This window comes from Equus asinus, chromosome 14 (assembly GCF_041296235.1).
Source record: "Equus asinus isolate D_3611 breed Donkey chromosome 14, EquAss-T2T_v2, whole genome shotgun sequence".
NCBI lineage: Eukaryota > Metazoa > Chordata > Mammalia > Perissodactyla > Equidae > Equus > Equus asinus.
The window spans coordinates 17,619,771-17,636,295 of record NC_091803.1 but is presented as its reverse complement, the minus strand read 5'-3'; the positions used below and the strand labels follow the sequence as shown (position 1 = coordinate 17,636,295).

Below are 16,525 nucleotides of genomic sequence, written 5' to 3'. Positions count from 1 at the left end.
CCGGCCTCCCTGAGGAGGCAGCCGGGCGCTCCCTCAGCTCGCCTTTGCTGCGTGGCCGTGTGCACGCCTTGCTCTGGAGTTCCCCAGGAAATTTTGTATTAATTTGTAGGATTGCCTTTTCCTCCCCGCAAGTACTGTCTCCTTTAATTGTGGAAAATATCAATTGTACATGAAAGTAGAGAGGATGATAAAGTGGCCCTCGCACATCCCCGTCCACCCCAACAGTTTTCCCAGCACGGGGCCGGTCTCGTTGGCTCTGTTCCCACCGCTCTGCCCAACCTCGGGGTTGCTCGGAAGCAGATCCTTGGTGTCGTTTGAGAATGGTGTCGAAGGGGGTGGGCTGACTCAGCATCCCCCCATTGGTGGCTGCCCGGAAAGCTTTGACTGAAACGGACTTGGGTGAAGCGCTGCCTCCTGCCCTGGGGCTCCTCCCATGTGCCCCGAGAGCTCCCTGACCTCGCCCAGCCCGAGCTTGGCTCTCGGCTCTTGGCTCTGCCCCTCTGTCCTGACTTCTGGTGCGGGAGGCAGCAGGTGGGGACAGACCTGATGGCACTTTACTTTGCGCCCTCCCTCCCGGGCAGGTGCAGTCACTTGTCCAGACCACATTGCTGAACAGGGACACTACGGACACAGGAAAGGCTCCAGGATCACTGGCCCTTTGGGATAAGGTTTTGGTTAAGAGGGAAAAAAACAAGGTCCTCAAAAACTGCCAGGTGAAGTTTTACAAAATACGCTCTCATTCCTTCTCAGTCTTACTGTTTGTCTGGAGCCCCGGGATCCCAGTGAGGCGCAGGAGGGATGGGGCCCATTTGGCAGGTGAGGCCCCCAGGCCCACAGCTGCTGCCTGTGGAGGCTGGACCCCGCCAGAGCCCCGCCACTCCTTTTCTGGCCTGAGTTCTGTCTCTGAGTTCGTGGGGTCAGGACTCTGGGGTGTGAAGACAACACTTGGGCTCTGGATGTTTGTTCTCAACTTACCACACCAACTTCTCGTGGAAAGAATTGGGGTGGTGTCCTGGACGGAGGGCTGGACCCAGGGACCAAGTGCCTGTCCCCAGGCTTCCATGCTCCACGCCTCAGGGTCCCTTTCTAGTCAACAAGAGGCTCGACCTTCATCCCCTTGGAAGGGGTCGCATGGAGCAGGGAAAGCAGACGTCGGAGAGTTTCGGCGCTTGCGCTAGAACAGTTTATTGAGACATTGTGTTTGGAGGAGGCCTTTTTATCCCTCACTCTGGCTGTTCTGACTCAGAAGGGCCCTTCGGGCCCCTGCCCTCCCACGAGACCGTCGTGTTTCTGCCCAGTCGGCTCAGCTGAGGCCAGCCCTGGAGCAGAGGATTTCCGGGGCCGCTCCTGGCCACTCCTCCACTCTGCTGGTCCTTCTCCAGAGCTTGTGGTGGCTTGTCCACAGCAGACACTGCCACCGAAAGGTCATCTCCTGAGTGAGCCGAGGCCCAAAGACAGGAGTGCCCAGGCCCCTGAATGTCTGCTGAGGTTACGTGTGTGTAATGCTTACAGGAGGCCAGACAGACAGACGCTACCCGGAAATGCAGAATGTTAAATATGGCTCCACCTATATAAATTAACTGTGCAAACTGACCAATCACAGCAAACCCAGCAGCCGACAGGAGTAAGCAATGTACGATCTAAATCCAAAGCAAAAAGGATGCAAACACCGGAGTTGTGCCGTGAATTTTAGATGTGGGCGTGGGAGTGTGGCTGGCCCTGGGCAGCCGGCCAGGCTCCTGCCCCCTGGAGGCTGGTTGGAGGGTGATTCCATGTGGGACTGTCCTTTCAGGTGGATGGTCCTCGAGACGTGCTGGGGTCACTGTGCCTGGGGTCTAGGAGGCGAGCAGCTCTAGAGGAGGGACTCTCGGGGGGCGAGTGACAGTCCTGTGAGCTTGGGGGTCCCTGGGCTCCTTCAGTGAAGATGGAGAGGCTGTGTTAAAAGGAAAGGTTTGCCTTGGCAGAGCGGCTGGTTCGGGTGAGGGAGGGACGCGGCGATGCTCGGTGTCCAGGTGCCCTGCATCTGCGAGCAGCCTTTGCCATGTTTCGTATTCCCAGTGCTTCCCTTTTTCTTTGAAACCCTGACTATGCTGGTCCTGGCCAAGGCCTGGTCATTCCCACCTGCCCTCCATGTCCGGCTCCAGCCTGACCTCTCCCTGAGTGCAGGCGCAGGTCTCTGACTGCCCACCGCACCTTTCCCCCTGCATGGTCACACCTCCAACCCAGTGGGTCCAGAATAAACCCACCTCACCCCCAAACCTGCTCCGCCTGCAGCCTCCCGGATCTCAGTGCCATGGAGCTCTCCTCGTGGTTCAGGCCCACCCTGCAGCCTCTGCCCCCTGCACCCCACCCAGGGTGGCAGTGAGCCCTGTCAGCTGCACCCGTCATTCATCACCCGCCTCCACCACTACCTCCTGGGCCAACGGGTCATCTGGATTCTGGCTGTCACGTCTTGGTCTCCTGCCCCCCTGCTGTCACCCTGCATTCAGTTTTCTACTCTGCAGCCAGTGTTCCTTGAAAGAAGTCTCTCACATGCCCCATCCCAGAAGACACCCAGTGCCCCCTCCCTCCACCTCTGCAGTCCCCAGTCACTCACGCCTCTTCCTGCTAGCGTCAGACCCCTGGGCACACTCCTGCCTGGGGGCCTGGGCCTTCCCTCTGCTGGGTGAAGAGGGGCTCCCCTCAGATCGCACCACTGTCCCATGGTACCCCTCCTGCCAGACGGGTCCCCACCCGACACGAAGCATTTCCCTTCTGTCCTCTCATCTTGTGATCATCCATTCTCTACCCCCAGATGAAAGTTCAAGCAGTCAGGGGTTTTTCTGTATTTGTTTACTCCCATGTCCCCAGCACTTGAGGCAGCACTAGCCCCTGGCAGGTGCTGGGTAACTGTTGGGTGAATGAACAAGCAGTGGGCTGCTCCTGCTCCTGGCTCTGGACCAGCCCGGGCCCGCTGCCTGCTGAGAGGATTCCCGTGTCCCCAGATCGGGACATAGGACAGCCTTCAAGGGCCCTTGCCTCCCACACAGTAGCAGAGCCTGGGCTCCAATGTCGGAGTGCTTGGGTTTCCGTCCCCGTCTCTGCTCAGCATGTGAACTCAGGCAGGTGGCTTGTCTGCTCTGTGCCTTTGGGGTGCCACGGATGGTGTGTGTGAGCGCTTGGCACCATGTCGGCTGGTGCAGTGGCTCCCCAACATTTCAGCCACTATTGTCATTGGCACCGCCTCCCAATCCCACCCCCAGCCCCGAGTCCACCCCTGGCTGAACCCTGCTGGGTTCCTGCTTCACACCCAGTGTCTCGTCTAAGACGTAGGGCCCATTAGCTCCATTTTGCAGGTGAGGAAAGAGCTCCCTGGAGATGCACTCACTCCCCCGGGGCTGCAGAGACCCCCCCCCCCAGAGCCCACCCCTTCACCCCACGACTCACCAGCCCTCCCTGCCTGACACCCCCTCTGCCTGAGACTCCGTGTCTGCCGTGAGTTGGCCACAGGAGTCGGGGGCAGGCAGGCTGGACTGCTCGGGAGCCCAGCACCCTGCAGAGCTGCCCCGTCTCAGCACTCCTGGGTGCTGCCCCATGGCCCCCACCGTGGCTCCTCCGGCCGAGCTCCCTCCTTTTGCCTTTGAATGGGGCCCCTATGGACCGAGGCAGCTGTACCTGCCTCCCAGGTCTTCTCTAGGCTTCTGTGGCCGCCACATCCCCGTTCACATAGTCGGGCTCCCCGCCGTCCTCGTCCGGGCTCCCTGCCCAGGCGGCAGGCGCTTCTCTCAGGACTTGCTCTGCGGATGGACGGACCAGTGGGCAGGTGGTTAGACAGATGGTTCACACGGACACACGCAGGAAAGGCTTCCCTGGACGGTGTGTCTGTCCCGTCTCTGGGATTTGCCAGAGACTCGTCCTACCCCAGGAGCAGGCAAGTGTGACCCCATTCCTGCAGCTGGACGGCCGCCTGCCCAGGAGGACCCGCCCTCAGGGGCACTGTTCAAGGCCTCTGCAGCCGCCGATGCGCCAGAGGCTTCCCTGTGGAATCGGCTGGACTGGCTGCGGGGAAGCCTACCCAGGGCTGGCCCTTCCCCGGCAACTTCCCCCACCTCCCCTTCCAGGCCAGGCCCCTCCGAGCCTGCTGAAGGTGACCATCTAGGAGCCCCCTGCTTTCCCACCACTTACCCATGACCCTCCTGGACTCCTGCCACTGCTGGATGGATGCCGAGTTCTGATAGTCCTCAGACTCCTCATCGCCTGCAGGGAGAGCGCCAGGAGAAAGGCTGGCAGAGGGGCAGCCACCGTGGCAGTCCTCAGGCCAGCAGGGTGCCCTGGCCTCCAGAGAGGCGTCCTGGCCCTCGTGCTGGGCGGCCCCTTGGGGAGGAAGGGATCCCTCAGTGCGTTCCCACTGAGGCCCACGACTCATGGGGCCCCATCCCGGGACACAAGGCGATGCTTTACCCAAAGGCACCAAGACATCGGTGAACCTTCCGGGCTTCAAGGCGGGCGATGCCTTTGAGCATGTCCCCTGTGCAGGCGGGGAGGAGACCTGGCTCCTGGCCCGGCGCGGGGCTGGCAGCCTCACCTGACTCAGTGGTCTGCTTGCAGATGAGCACGTTCTCATAGGAATTGGTATCATCGTCATCTGCAGGGAGAGGGGAGGGCTCGGGATGTTGGTGGGCCTGGCCCCACAAGCTGCCTCTTCCTCCCTCCCTTCCTCCCTCCCTCCTGTACTCCCTTGGCAGGTGACCTGTCCTGCCAAGCCCCAGCCCTCTGGGTGCCCCAGGGCCTCGAACACTTTCCTAGACAAGCTTCTTAATGGGCGCTGGCCTGGCTCCAGCAGCCTCCCCCCGGACTCCTTCATCATCTTCCCAGGTCACCCCTGATTACAGTGGGGAGGTGAGGCTGAGCTGCAATCAGGCCCACAATGGATAGGTGGAGGGAGGGAGGCCCATCTCTGTCAGGCAGTGAGGGACAGGCAGAGCTGCTGGGCAGAGGAGAGCCAGGAACCAGGCAGGGCAGGCAGGCTGAGGAGGCTTTGCCCCAGGGCCTAGGCTGGGGGTGGCATGTTGGAGCCTGGCACCCCCTCATCACCCGTGGACCAGGGAAGCTGAGCTCTAACCACCACCTCACCCATCTGGGGTCCATCTGGGTCAGAGGGGCTCCAAGAAATGAGGCCCCTCCCCAATTCAGAAGCAGCAGGGACAGCAGAGCCCTCTCTCCAGCACCCCAGCGCGGCCCAGGCAGGACCCCAGGTCGAGGGGCTGGATGTGAGCTCCAGCCCGTGCACCTCTCAGCAGGCACTGCCCACCCTTGGTCCTCAGTTTCTCCTTCTGGAAAGCAAAGCTTAAGGGCCTAAGGTCCTAGTGTCCTTGGAGCCTACGGGGCTTGGCGTCCGTCGGCAAGGCAGCCCGTCCAGGGCCTTCCTCTGAGGCCCCACAGGTGCTCATCCCGTGCCGCCTGGCCCTCAGGAGCCAGCACGACGAGGGGCCCAGCCTCCCTGCTGTGCCTGCCTCCTCCCTCCCCCTCCTCATCCTCTGCCTCACCTGCCGGGGGCTTCTGGAACCACCCCCAGTTGTAACACTCCATGGTGATGGGGTCTCTGGCAAGAAAACAGACATGGCCTCGGTCGCTGCATGGCAGTTGGTGGGGCATCGTGGGGCCAAGGCTCTCCAGCTACCGTGCCCCCAGGGCCTGGGGGGCCTGATCAGCTTCTCCCCCAGTCCCTCCATCCCTCTTCCCTGTGCTCCTGAGCCACCCTGAGGCCGAGGGCTGGCAGCCCCGCTCTGGCCACGTCGCCATGTGACCCGAGGCAAGTCCCCGCCTGCCCTGGGCCTCAGTTGGCCCATCTGTAAGATGAGGAGACATCTGAGGGCGCTTTGTCTCTGGGGTTCCATGGAATTGTCTCTGATGGGATGAGGCTCCTCCCCAGAGCAGGGCCATATGTCTTTCCCCACGAAGCCATGGCCACCTGAGGGGAAACGATGCTCCCGCGAGCCTGCCTGGGCGGCGGGTCCTAGGGCAGAAGGCCTTCACAAATGAGGAAGCTGAGGGCAGGGTGGCCGGGGGAGGAGGCGCCGGCCGGGAAGCCACTCACATGTAGGCCGCGTCTGTCCCATGCCTGCTTCCTGCAGGAGGAGGCAAGGATTAGGCCTGAGCCCGGGCTGTGGGCCCCCAGCGCAGCCCCCCTCCCTGGAGCCCACCCACCTTTGCTGAAGTCCTGGTACCTGGCGGATGCAGGATCTGGAAGGAAGGCCGGACCCGTGACTCCCTCGCCGGCCCTGCCCACCTCCCGCTCCAGCAGCCCAGGGAAGGGCCTGCACCCCGAGGCCCGGCTGTTTCCCACCTACACTCGCTCTGTCCCCTCCCTGCTTGGCCAGTCCCAGCAGGCCTCCCAGCCCAGCCCGGGGGTCTCCTCTGCAAAGTCCTCCCCATCAGGCCTGGCTCCCCTCGCCTGGCACAGGCGCCCCCCCTGCACAGTGCCTGTTCCACCAGGTAGTCGCCTGTCCCAGCGCCCTGGCCCCTGCCCCGCCCCGTGTCTGAGAGTCGCTCACCCTCGAGGCTGGGGGAGAAGCGCAGCAGCTTGTCCTTCCTGCAGGGGACGGGAGGGCAGGGGCTGAGGAGGGGCCGGGGAGAGCCCTCTGGTTTCTGGGGGTCTGAAGTCCACAGCCCCGCAGCACTGGGGCCTGGGGCCCGAGGAACGAGCGAGGTCTTGGCCCGGGCTCAGCAGGTGGGGACCCCAGGGGCCTCCTCATCGCCTCCTGTGGGGCTGTGAGCCTCGGCCTGGGATGGACGGGGGCTTGTTCCTACCTTGCCGGCTCCACGTCAGAGGCCGTGTCCGCCAGGGGCCCTGGCCAGGCCTGCCTGACCACTGCAAAGGAGAGGGGTGTCGGCCAGGCCCCCAGGGCAGCCCCCACGCCCTCGCCCTGCCGGGTCAGGCCTGGTCACAGCCTCAGGACAACAGGGACAGAGGGGCTTTGATACGGGCACCCCAGCCCCGAGCCCCGCCCTGGACCCTTCCATCCGGGGACTCACGGGAATAGGTCCGGGCCACTGCGAAGCTCTGTTGATTCTCGTGCCTGGAAACACACGGGGCTGTGCTGCACCAGGGCTGGGCCTCCTGCAGCCCGAGGGACAGAGAGACAGGCGGGACGGACAGACAGGGACGAGGAACAGAGGGAGGGACAGAGCAGGCAAGAGCGAGGAGCAGCTGCCGCCCCTCTGGGCCTCAGAGCCAGGGCTCCCGGTGGCCCTGTTCCCTGGACTGCTCCCCTGCCCTCCACCGGGTCCCCCCTTCTCTGCTGCCAGCCAGACCCACTCCCTGACGCGCCTCCCGGACCCCCAGAGAGGCAGCCCTGAGACTCTGGGCACAAGGGGGTCGGGGCAGCTGCTCAGGGACCCAGCGGTGACTTCAACCAGGAGGGACAGAGAGGCTGCCCCCACCTGCCACCCCAGGAGGGTTTAACATTCCCGAGCGAGTGCTCCCCTCTCAAGATGTTCACACACCCCGCACTCCCGAATGCCTGGGGGGTGGCGTCAAGGCTTAGCGGACACAGCTAGGCGCTGGTCTCGCCCAGTGTCCCTTCTTCCTTTGAAACAAAGCCCTGGTTTTTGTTTTTGAACATAATAAGGAAGATTGGCCCTGAGCGAACATCTGTTGCCAATCTTCCTCTTTTTTTTGTTTTTTTTCTCCCCAAAGCCTCCCAGTACGTAGTTGTTTATCCTAGTTGTAGGTCATTCTAGTTCCTCTATGTGGGATGTCGCCTCAACATGGCCTAATGAGCAATGCCATGTCCACACCCAGGATTTGAACCGGTGAACCCCTGGCCGTCGAAGCAGAGCACGCAAGCTTAACCACTTGGCCACGAGGCTGGCCCCAGAACCCTGGTTTTTATTTAGGCAGCCACGTGCCCATCTAAAAGACTCTATTTCCCAGCCTGCTTTATACCTAAGTGTGGCCACGTGATTAAGCTCTAGGTCAATGAAATGCAAGCCAAAGGTGTTGGGACTTCCAGGAAGGCTCCTTACAGGAGGCACTGCCAACTGAAGTGCACCCTTTTTATCGTTCTCTTGCCTGGAATGCAGAGATGAGGGCTGGAGCTCTAGTTGCCATTTTGGACCATGAAGTGCCCTTGAGAATGGAAGCCACCACTAAGGATGGTGGAGCAGATTACCTAATCATTAAAGCATTTGGGCTCCTTCCGTGGGCCCAAATGGGGACCTGGCTCAGCCTTCCAGAAGTTCCTGGGGGCTTGGGGGTCAGGGTGATCTTATTTAGGAAGGATGTTCTAAATGCACAGGAGAGAGTCAGGCATGGGTTGCCAGAGGAAGTGATGCGGGGACTCGATCTGGCACACACAGCAGTCGCTTCACGTAGGCTGGCAAGACTGAACCCAAGTGAGGAGGGGAGAACCCAAGTCTCCTGTCCCACCTCCTTCCACCCAGACCCAGTTTCCCACCTCCCACATGAGGAATTTTAGCTTCTGGCTCTGACACTCTGCAGTTCTCAGATCACTCAGGGCTCTGGAGTGGGCAGGACTGAAGGAGGAGGGGAGGGGAGACACTGGGAGAGCTGCCTGGGGCAGGGGCATGGGGGGCACTGGGGGAGCCCAGCCCAGCCCTGGTGGAGGTTGCGGGCAGGCGATCCAGGGGACCAGGTGGCCAAAAGAGTCTGGAAAGGTCCAGCCCCAGTGGCAGGGGTGGGCTTGGATGGGAAAATTCTATTTTCAAATCTCATTGTGGTTTTTCAGTTGCAAAAGGAAATGAGAAAGGGTGTGTGTGCGCATTTGTATGTGAGTGCCTGCCCGGGCGTGCACACAAGGGCTGCATGTGGGAGAAGTGCACGCATGAGCAAGTGTGCAGGGAGCCTGTGGGTGTGAGCGGGCGTGCAGGCCTGTGCACATGTGTGCATGCTGGTCTCAGAGGCCCCTCAGCCCTGGGTCAGTCACTCTCCTGCTCCACGTAAGGACACCAATAGCCACTGCCCTCCTGCGGGGGGGTGTTCCTGGGCCACCCCCTGGTCTGCAGCACCTGGCATGGCTGACCCCCCCAGGGCCCAGAGAGCAGCCACCTGCCCCCGAAGTGCCTGGAACTCCACCCCACCTGGGTCCCAGCACTCCGCCTGGGGTCAGTGACCCCAGTTCATGTCTACCCCCACCTCCCTCCTTCCTGCTGCTCACAAGCCCCTGCTTCCTCCGTGGCTCCCCTTGGCCCTTAGGACAAAGGCTGCGGCCCCCCCCCCCCACACACACACACAGTCAGGGCCCTCCTCCCTCCCCATCCAGCTCAGCTCTCTCAAGACACCTGCACCTGCCGCCTCATCCCCGGAAGACAGTGTCCACCCTGGGCCTACGTCAGCAACTACCCACTGTTCTCTCTCTCTGGAACGTCCCCTTTTGCCTTCACTCTTGCGTAAGATCCTTCCCTCCTCCTTTGTCGGTGGGGGCTTCCCTGATCCCCCAAGGGACGTGCCCACAGCCTCCCCTGGGCTCCTTTGACGTTTTCCAGGGGGCATTCGGACACGGCTCACATTCTGCTTCCTGCCCGGGAGGTGGGATTCCCCGTCAGCCTCCAGCACCAGCGCAGCGGGCGCCCCTGGGCTGGGGTCAGAGGCGGGATCTCTGGAGGTGCTCCTGGGCAGTCAGGAGAGTAGCATCGCCGCCTCCCCGAGCCCCGCAGCCCAGGCTGGGGCCGGGCCTGGAGCCCCTGGACGCCTCTCTCTCCCCTACTGCTGGGAACAACTAGAGGCCGGCATGGATGAGGTGGGAGTGAAGGGTGAGGACAGGGTGCGGGGATATGCAAGGGGACTTCCGTGCAGGTGCCCACGCCTGGGCACACGAAGTCACCAGGCTGGGGACACTGGGGCACTTACAGGCTCCTTTGCTGGTAGATTTTCTCAGACCGCTTCGTACCTGCAAGAACGGACAGACTAGTGGGCGTCCTGGACCTGGGTGGGGGCTGAGACCCAGGCTCCTCGGCTTGTCTCCCCTGTGCCCTGTGGGGGCCTCGGACATGGAGGCCATGGGGGCCGAGCCGCCATCGCTGCGGACAGCCTGACACTGACAGCGCGTTCACTTGCCATTCATTCAGGAGACACAGCCAAGCAGCCCAGCCACCCCTTGTCCAGAGCATCCCCCAGCCTCAGACCCTCGCCCTGACCCAGAAAACCCAAGCTCCCCAGTGAGCCAGCCCCATAGCCTCAGGGGCGGGCCCTGGGGTGTCGCCCTTGCCTCAGGAGGCTGATATGGCTGTCCCTCCCACCGCAGCAGGGCTGGCCCACGCAGCCCCGGGAGGACATCATCTCCTCCATGTCCCCACGCCAGGCCTTACCTGGGCGGGAACAGCGCATACACAGGCCGGCCACTGCCCCCAGCAGCAGCAGCAGGGCCGCCCCTGGCCACAGCAGCTCAGTCTCAGTCTCGGTGCTCATGTCCGCTCTCGGCCACTCCGCCTGCAAAGCTGCAGTGTGGGTGCCCTGTGAGCCAGGTCGGGGGCTGCCGGGCCACCCCGCCAGGAATCTGCGCAGCCCCACGCCCTCAGGTTTCTGACCCGCACTGTCCCCTGACAGCCCCACAGCTGAGCCCAGGCTGAGGGACACCGCTTCCCTCCCTGCTCCAGGACCCGTCCGGGTGGAACCAGCCCTGTTCCCCTTCTGACCCCAGACCCTGGGGCCTTGTCAACACTTGGCAAGTGCTGGCAGGGTCTGGGCACCCAGCAGACAGCCTGACACGTGTGTGCACACTCCTGTCCACACCCTTGCCTAATTCACACAACCACCCTTTGAGGAAGAGGCTCGCTCCGTTTCACAGGTAGAGACACTGAGGCCTGATCCCACAGCTGCTAAGTGGGAAGACAGAATGCAAGCTCTGGCCTGCGGACCCCGACTCGGGCTCTGCTGTTGCATCCCTTTCCTCCTGTCAACCCAGCCCTGCTCTCCCGCCCCTTCTGTGCAGGGGCCCCAGCAGTCTCCGCCCCAGGGCTCTGCTCTGCCCCATCCATAGCCTTCCACTCCTTAAACGCCTGCTTGCCCAGGTTCCTCCTGCCCTGGGAGCCGGGAGGAGGGAGCCTGAGGGGATGAGGGGAGAATGGGGCTCTGGGCGGAAGGACCTGGTGGGCTGCCTGTGGCGGCCAGTGGTGGGATGTGCTGGGAAGGTGGGGCTGGAAGGGAGATGCGGCAGGGCGAAGAGGCCTGAATCCCTGGCTGGCGTCAAGCCACTGCTTGGTCAGTGGCTGGGCCTACCTCGAGGCCACACTGTGGTTGCCAGGCCTCGGTGAAGCCACAGGCAGCCCCACACTAGGGCCTGGTGTGAGCAAGGGCAGCCCTCTCGAGGGGGCTCCCAGAGAATCGTTGTGGCTATAAAGACACAGCCCCTCACAAAGGGCCGGGGACCCAGCTCAGGGCAACAGAGGGTCTCGGGCCGGCCCCGTGGCAGGCACAGGAGCCCCCACTACGGAGCGCCCACCCTATGCACAGCTGTGTTCCTCCGGCCTCGGCCACCTTGGAGGAGGGCTGCTCCCCGTCTTACAGCTGGGGAAGGCCAGGCTGGGAGGTCCCCTGAGGCCTGCGCTGCCCCTGCTCCCCTCCCCCCAGCTGTGTGGCCTTGGGCAAAGCTGGAAGCCTCTCTGAGCTTCCCACATCCCCATGGCAAAGATGGCAAGGAGTCTCCCGGCAGCACCGAGTCCCGGAGAGGCCGCCTCCCCCTCCCCAGAGCACCAGCGAGTCAGTGGGAGCACGTGGATGCCCGAAATGCACGACGGGCGGCCTCCGAATGAGGAGACAGGACGACCCCATCACCCGCGATGCTGTCCCAGGGGGCTCAGCGCTCCCCCCTCAGGGCCTGGGCACTGCCTCCCTCCTGCGACCCCGCCTCCGGCCGGCAGCCCCAGGCAGTCTCTGTCCCGACCCCCAGCCTTGACTCCAGGCTGTCTCAGGCCGCCGGAGGCTGGGAGCACCTGGGCTCGGAGGGAGGACTCCTGGGTCACATCCTGCCTGAGCCTCAGTCCCTTGGCCTGCTTTCTCATCGATAAAGTGGGGATCCAGCCAGGGCCTTCCTCAAAGCGCTGCCGGGGAATGATGAACCTGGCCCGGCCTGTGGTCGGGGCTCCTGAGAAACGTGCTTGGGGTCTCGTTTCCGGCCGGCTGGGATGGACGGCTCCCTCGGGCCCCCGACCCTCGGCATCTCTGTCCTGCGGTTAGGACAGATACTCTTCCCACCCCGAAGGAGATCTGGGCACAGATATGCGGGCGGGTCACGCACAGGCTTGCCGGGAGCGCCAGGGTGCCGGGGTCCAGCCCTGGCTACCCTGGGGTCTGCTTAAGACCCCAGGAGCAGGTCCACGCTCTTGGCCTGGCGTTCGAGGCCCCGGGAGCTGGTCTGCTCGCCCCTGCCACCTCCGGGGAAGGGCGGCCCTCCATTCCAGGGGACCCCGACCCCCGGAGGCCCTCTTGCTTCCTGGACAAGTAGCACCCTGGGGGCGCCCCCAGCTCTGGTGATCTCCCCCCACCTGGCACTGGGTGAGGAAGTGGGGGACGTGGCGCACCAGTTCTACCCCAGTTGCTGAATCCCAGCGTCACCAGGCTTTGGTGGCCCCTCTTGTCACATGGGGGAAATAATGACACTCCTCCCTCGGTTTGTCATACCAGGCCCAGCATAAGGCGCTAGTGCAGGGTGGGGCACGGTCCCCCAGGTGCACCCTCCCCCCGGCCTGGTCCCCCAGACATGCAGCCTGAGCCCCCTCCACTGCCCCACATGGGTGTCGTGCTGGGGTGCCTGGAGGGGTGGGGTCTGAAGTGGTGTGTTGCTCATGCCCCAGCCCCTCAGCTGTCACAGACACGCACAGCCTCACAGGGGAGACGCAGCTCCTCTCTTCCAAGGAAGGAAAGGGAGGCCCAGAGGGGTGAGTACACTGTCCAAGGTCACACAGCTGGCCAGTCACAGAGCCAAGATCAAACCCAGGGCAGGCTGGACCTGAAGGCCATACACCTTTATCCCTTTCTTGTATTACCTTTTTAAGAATCATGAAATATTTTTTAAAAGAAAGACTAATTTGAGGGAAAGTCCTGTGGCTGCCCCCCAGACGGAATAACTCTGCCCTTTCTCCTTGCTTTGCCACCCGGGTTCTGAGAGCAGGGGGAGGGAGGGGGCTGAGCCCCAGGGGAGGCAGGCCCAGCAGCCCTGGGAGGGCCCCAAGGGGCCAGGCAGACCTAGGGGGGTGGCCACAGCCCGGCTCTGCAGGCCAAAATAACACAAAGGGAAGTGGGCAGTTTTCATATGAACAAAGCTCGCAGCAAGCTGGCTGCAGAAAAGCCCTCGGGGCTGGGCTGGGTGGGCCTCCTGGAGACCATGCTGCTTGCTCTGCAGCCCTCCTCATGCTGTAGATGGGGAAACTGAGGCCCACCTGGGCTCAGGGCTGGCTGGGGGAGTGAGAGGTCCCCTTATCTGCAGGTTCTCCTCGGGGCTTGTTCCGTTTTCCCAAATGACCTTGGCCTTCAGGTGAGGCCGACCTAAAGGCCACTAGCAGAGGCCCTTAATGCCCAGGGGGTCGGCCAGGGGCCTGGACAGCCCTTGGCCCAGGGCACTGGGGGGATGGTGAAGGCCAGGGCCACCTGTTGACAGAGCCGCTCGAGCTCCCCGGGGCCCACAGCCTCTCAGTCCCCAGCAGGGAGCTGGCAGGCCAGGCCGGGCCCGGCAGGTGGGGGCCCAGGGATGGCTGCTCCCCTCTGGCCTGGGGCAGGGCCTGGAACGCTTGCCTGGAGGCTCACCCATCCTCCCATTTCACATAACGGTTCCATTTTATAGATGGAGAAACCAAGGCTCATGGGCTGGCCTGGGGAGCTGCTGTCCTGGCCAATTGGCTATCTCTCACCAGTCTCTGGAAGTGATGGGCCCCCCACCCCGGGGCTGCCCGGGGCTGGGCTGGGAAGGCCGGAGCCCCTTGGAGGGCCGCAGGGTCTGGTGGGGGCTCCAGCCAGGGCTGCAGGGCCAGGACTGGGGCGAGGGGAGGGAGCCAGGCGCTTCCACTCCACCCAGCCGGCCGCCAGTGCTCCTGTGGGCCACTCCCGGCCCTCTAGGGTGGCAGGGGGACAGTGGTGGGACCCCCACCTCAGGACCAGGCTCCAGGAGCTCCTGGGAAAGGCCTACCTGGGAATCGGGGCTCCTCACTGCGGCTGCCTCATCCTGACCCACGCACCTGCCCCAGCTGCCAGCAGACGCCGCAGACACTGGCGGGCGGCCGGCCCGGTGGCGGGCTTCCTGTCAGCCCCTGAATCATCCTCACACATCCGCCGCCCTGCTGGACAGGCCCTGCCGTAACAGGCGGGCCCGGGAGCCACTCACAGAGAGACAGAGGGACAGGGACAGAGACAAGGACGGGCACAGGCGCAGAGGGAGCAGAAAGACACGACACACACATGTAAACGTAGTCAGGGAGGGGAAGGGCCACATGCAAAGGGACAGGGAGAAGGAGAATGAAGTGGAGGGGCTCACACACACACAAACCGCAGTGAGAGAATGGGAGACATGGAGACACACACACACAATACACAACACACAGAAATACATACCACACTGACAACACACGCACACACACACACATTCACGGAGGGACAGAGAGAGACGGGCAGAGACTGGGCCTGAGATGGACCAAGAGACACAGAGGGAGACGCAGGAAGACAGATTGACAGAGACCCCCAGAGGGAGGGAGGCAGAGACAGAGACACTCAGAGAGCAAAGTCCCAGAGAACCAGACACACGTGTACACACACACACACACGCACACACAGACACACACACAGAGCCTGGGACATGGATGGGTGGGGCGGACAGAACAAATGATGGAGACATACAGACAGAGGAACGGACAGTCACAGGCGTCAGAAGATGCAGGACAGGGCCGAGCTGAAGGACAGAGGAAGGAGGGACATCAGGACTGCTCCAGTCCCGGGAGCCACACCTCATTAGCTGTCTTCTCCGGATGGGGCTCAGGGGCGTGCAGAGCCCTCCCTCGGGGGGGCCTACAGGGCAGGGGGGAGCCAGGCAACCTGACCCCACCCTGACCCCTGCCCCACCCAGCTCCTGCCCTCAGCGGGGGACCGAGGGGCTGGGAGGACTGGACGGTGGCCTGCGGCCCTCGAGCAGCTGCTTAGTAACCACACACGTCCTTCTGGGGGCCTCGTGTTAGGGGTCATTAAGTAACCTGCCCAAGGCCATTGAACTGTTAGTGGTACCCCACCTGCTAGAGACCCCAGGGAAGCCTGAGAGGCGTCCCAGACCCTGGGCTCCCCAGCTCTGGGGCCGCTGTTGGCCTGGGACTGGGTTTCTCTTCAGCCCCATCCGGTGGCCCAGCACAGCCAGGGCTAGGCCTGGGTGGCAGCACAGACAGGAGGCCGAGCGGAACTGAAACAGAAACCAGGGTCCTGGGCTGCCCGGTGCTGCCACCCTGTGGGAGAGAAGGGTAGCACATGGACTGGAAGCTTGGGGAAATCCCGGGGCCGTCAGGGCCGGGAGCTTGTCTCTGTCCTCGTAGGTAGTGGGACCAGGTCTAAGGCTCACCCCGTCTGACTCCCAGACCTGTGTGGTGCGGTCAGCGCCGTGCTCCCTTGTTCCATGCTGGGCAAAATGCGACACGTGATTCCCATGGTAACTCTCACCAGCTGGACATTAGTTTTCTGACACTGCTGAGACGACTGGAGGCTCATGGAGCTAGATTTGAACCCAGACCCCAAAACCTGTTGTCTCCCCACCACCTGTGAGCAGGGACATCCATGGGTGTGCACCAGCAGCCCTGCTCCGCTAGGACCACCTGCCTGGCCCCTCCTCACACTACAGGGACAAGCCTGAGTCAGTTTCCATCCAGACCCGGACTACGGGCCTGCCTGGCATTTCCTGCCCACGGGACGGACAGAAGCCCCATCATGTCCAATGGGAATGGAGCATCTCCACACTCCCGGCTTCCGTCCCGGGCCCAGCAACGGCAGGTGCTGGACAAGTGACCTCTGACCACTGGCAAAGTCTCAAGGTCAATCCACAGGGGACCTAGGAGCCCTTCAGGACCCTCTCTGAGCCTGTTTTCTGTCAACAAAATCAGAGGCCTGTCCATCCGAAGACCCTCTTTGGACCTGAGTGGAAGGAGGACCCTGCCCCCTTTCCAGGCAATTCTCAAATTCCTCCAAGTTCTCTTTTATCTATAAACCATTCCATTGTGAACTAGAAAATAAGCTTTAAAAAACTAGACAGTTGGGGCTGGCCTGCTGGTGTAGTGGCTAAGGTGGTGCACTCTGCTTTGGTGGCCCAGGTTCATGGGTTCAGATCCCAGGTGTAGACGTACGTCAAGCCATGCTCTGGTGGCATCCCACATACAAAATGGAGGGAGACTGGCCCAGATGCCACCTCAGGGCCACTCTTTGTCAAGCAAGAGAGGAAGATTGGCAATAGGTGTTAGCTCAGGACCAATCTTGCTCACCAAAAAAACCCCCCAAAACAAAAAGCTAGACAGTTTTTAAAGTCCAGTTGTATAAATTCTAGTGCACTAAGGTTTTTTTTTTTTT

General features: G+C 62.5%; 1 protein-coding gene across 14 annotated transcripts; it reads right to left on the bottom strand.

The window, feature by feature from the left end:
* Nucleotides 1-1,155: 1,155 nt before the first annotated feature.
* Nucleotides 1,156-14,268, bottom strand: LAT2 (linker for activation of T cells family member 2). Of its 14 annotated transcripts, none has more exons than XR_011494157.1 (13): nt 14,121-14,259; nt 10,309-10,437; nt 9,851-9,890; nt 7,015-7,058; nt 6,790-6,850; nt 6,534-6,571; nt 6,187-6,222; nt 6,077-6,107; nt 5,526-5,995; nt 4,565-4,624; nt 4,165-4,236; nt 3,655-3,776; nt 1,156-1,933 (listed from the first exon to the last, which is right to left on the bottom strand). XR_011494157.1 is itself a non-coding variant. In XM_014856738.3 (13 exons), exons 2-12 carry the CDS (start codon nt 10,406-10,408, stop codon nt 3,673-3,675), a joined length of 642 nt encoding a protein of 213 aa, XP_014712224.3. In that variant the 5' UTR covers nt 10,409-10,437; nt 14,121-14,268; the 3' UTR covers nt 1,156-1,933; nt 3,655-3,672. The 14 variants fall into 14 exon arrangements, 13 of the variants coding, with proteins under 13 accessions (XP_014712224.3, XP_014712225.3, XP_044602728.2 ...); XM_014856738.3 differs by having other exon boundaries at nt 5,526-5,581; nt 14,121-14,268; XM_014856739.3 differs by having other exon boundaries at nt 1,156-1,913; nt 5,526-5,581; nt 14,121-14,265.
* Between the last annotated feature and the right edge of the window lie 2,257 nt (nt 14,269-16,525).

Coding starts and splice junctions, on each gene's coding strand:
- LAT2 (XM_070484450.1), bottom strand. CDS start 10,408: ATGAGCACCGAGACTGAGACTGAGCTGCTGTGGCCAGGGGCGGCCCTG. Junction 6,108..6,533: donor CTTCTCCCCCAGCCTCGAGG/GTGAGCGACTCT, acceptor CTCCTCCTGCAG/GAAGCAGGCATGGGACAGAC. Junction 5,996..6,076: donor GGGACAGACGCGGCCTACAT/GTGAGTGGCTTC, acceptor CTTCTGCCCTAG/GACCCGCCGCCCAGGCAGGC.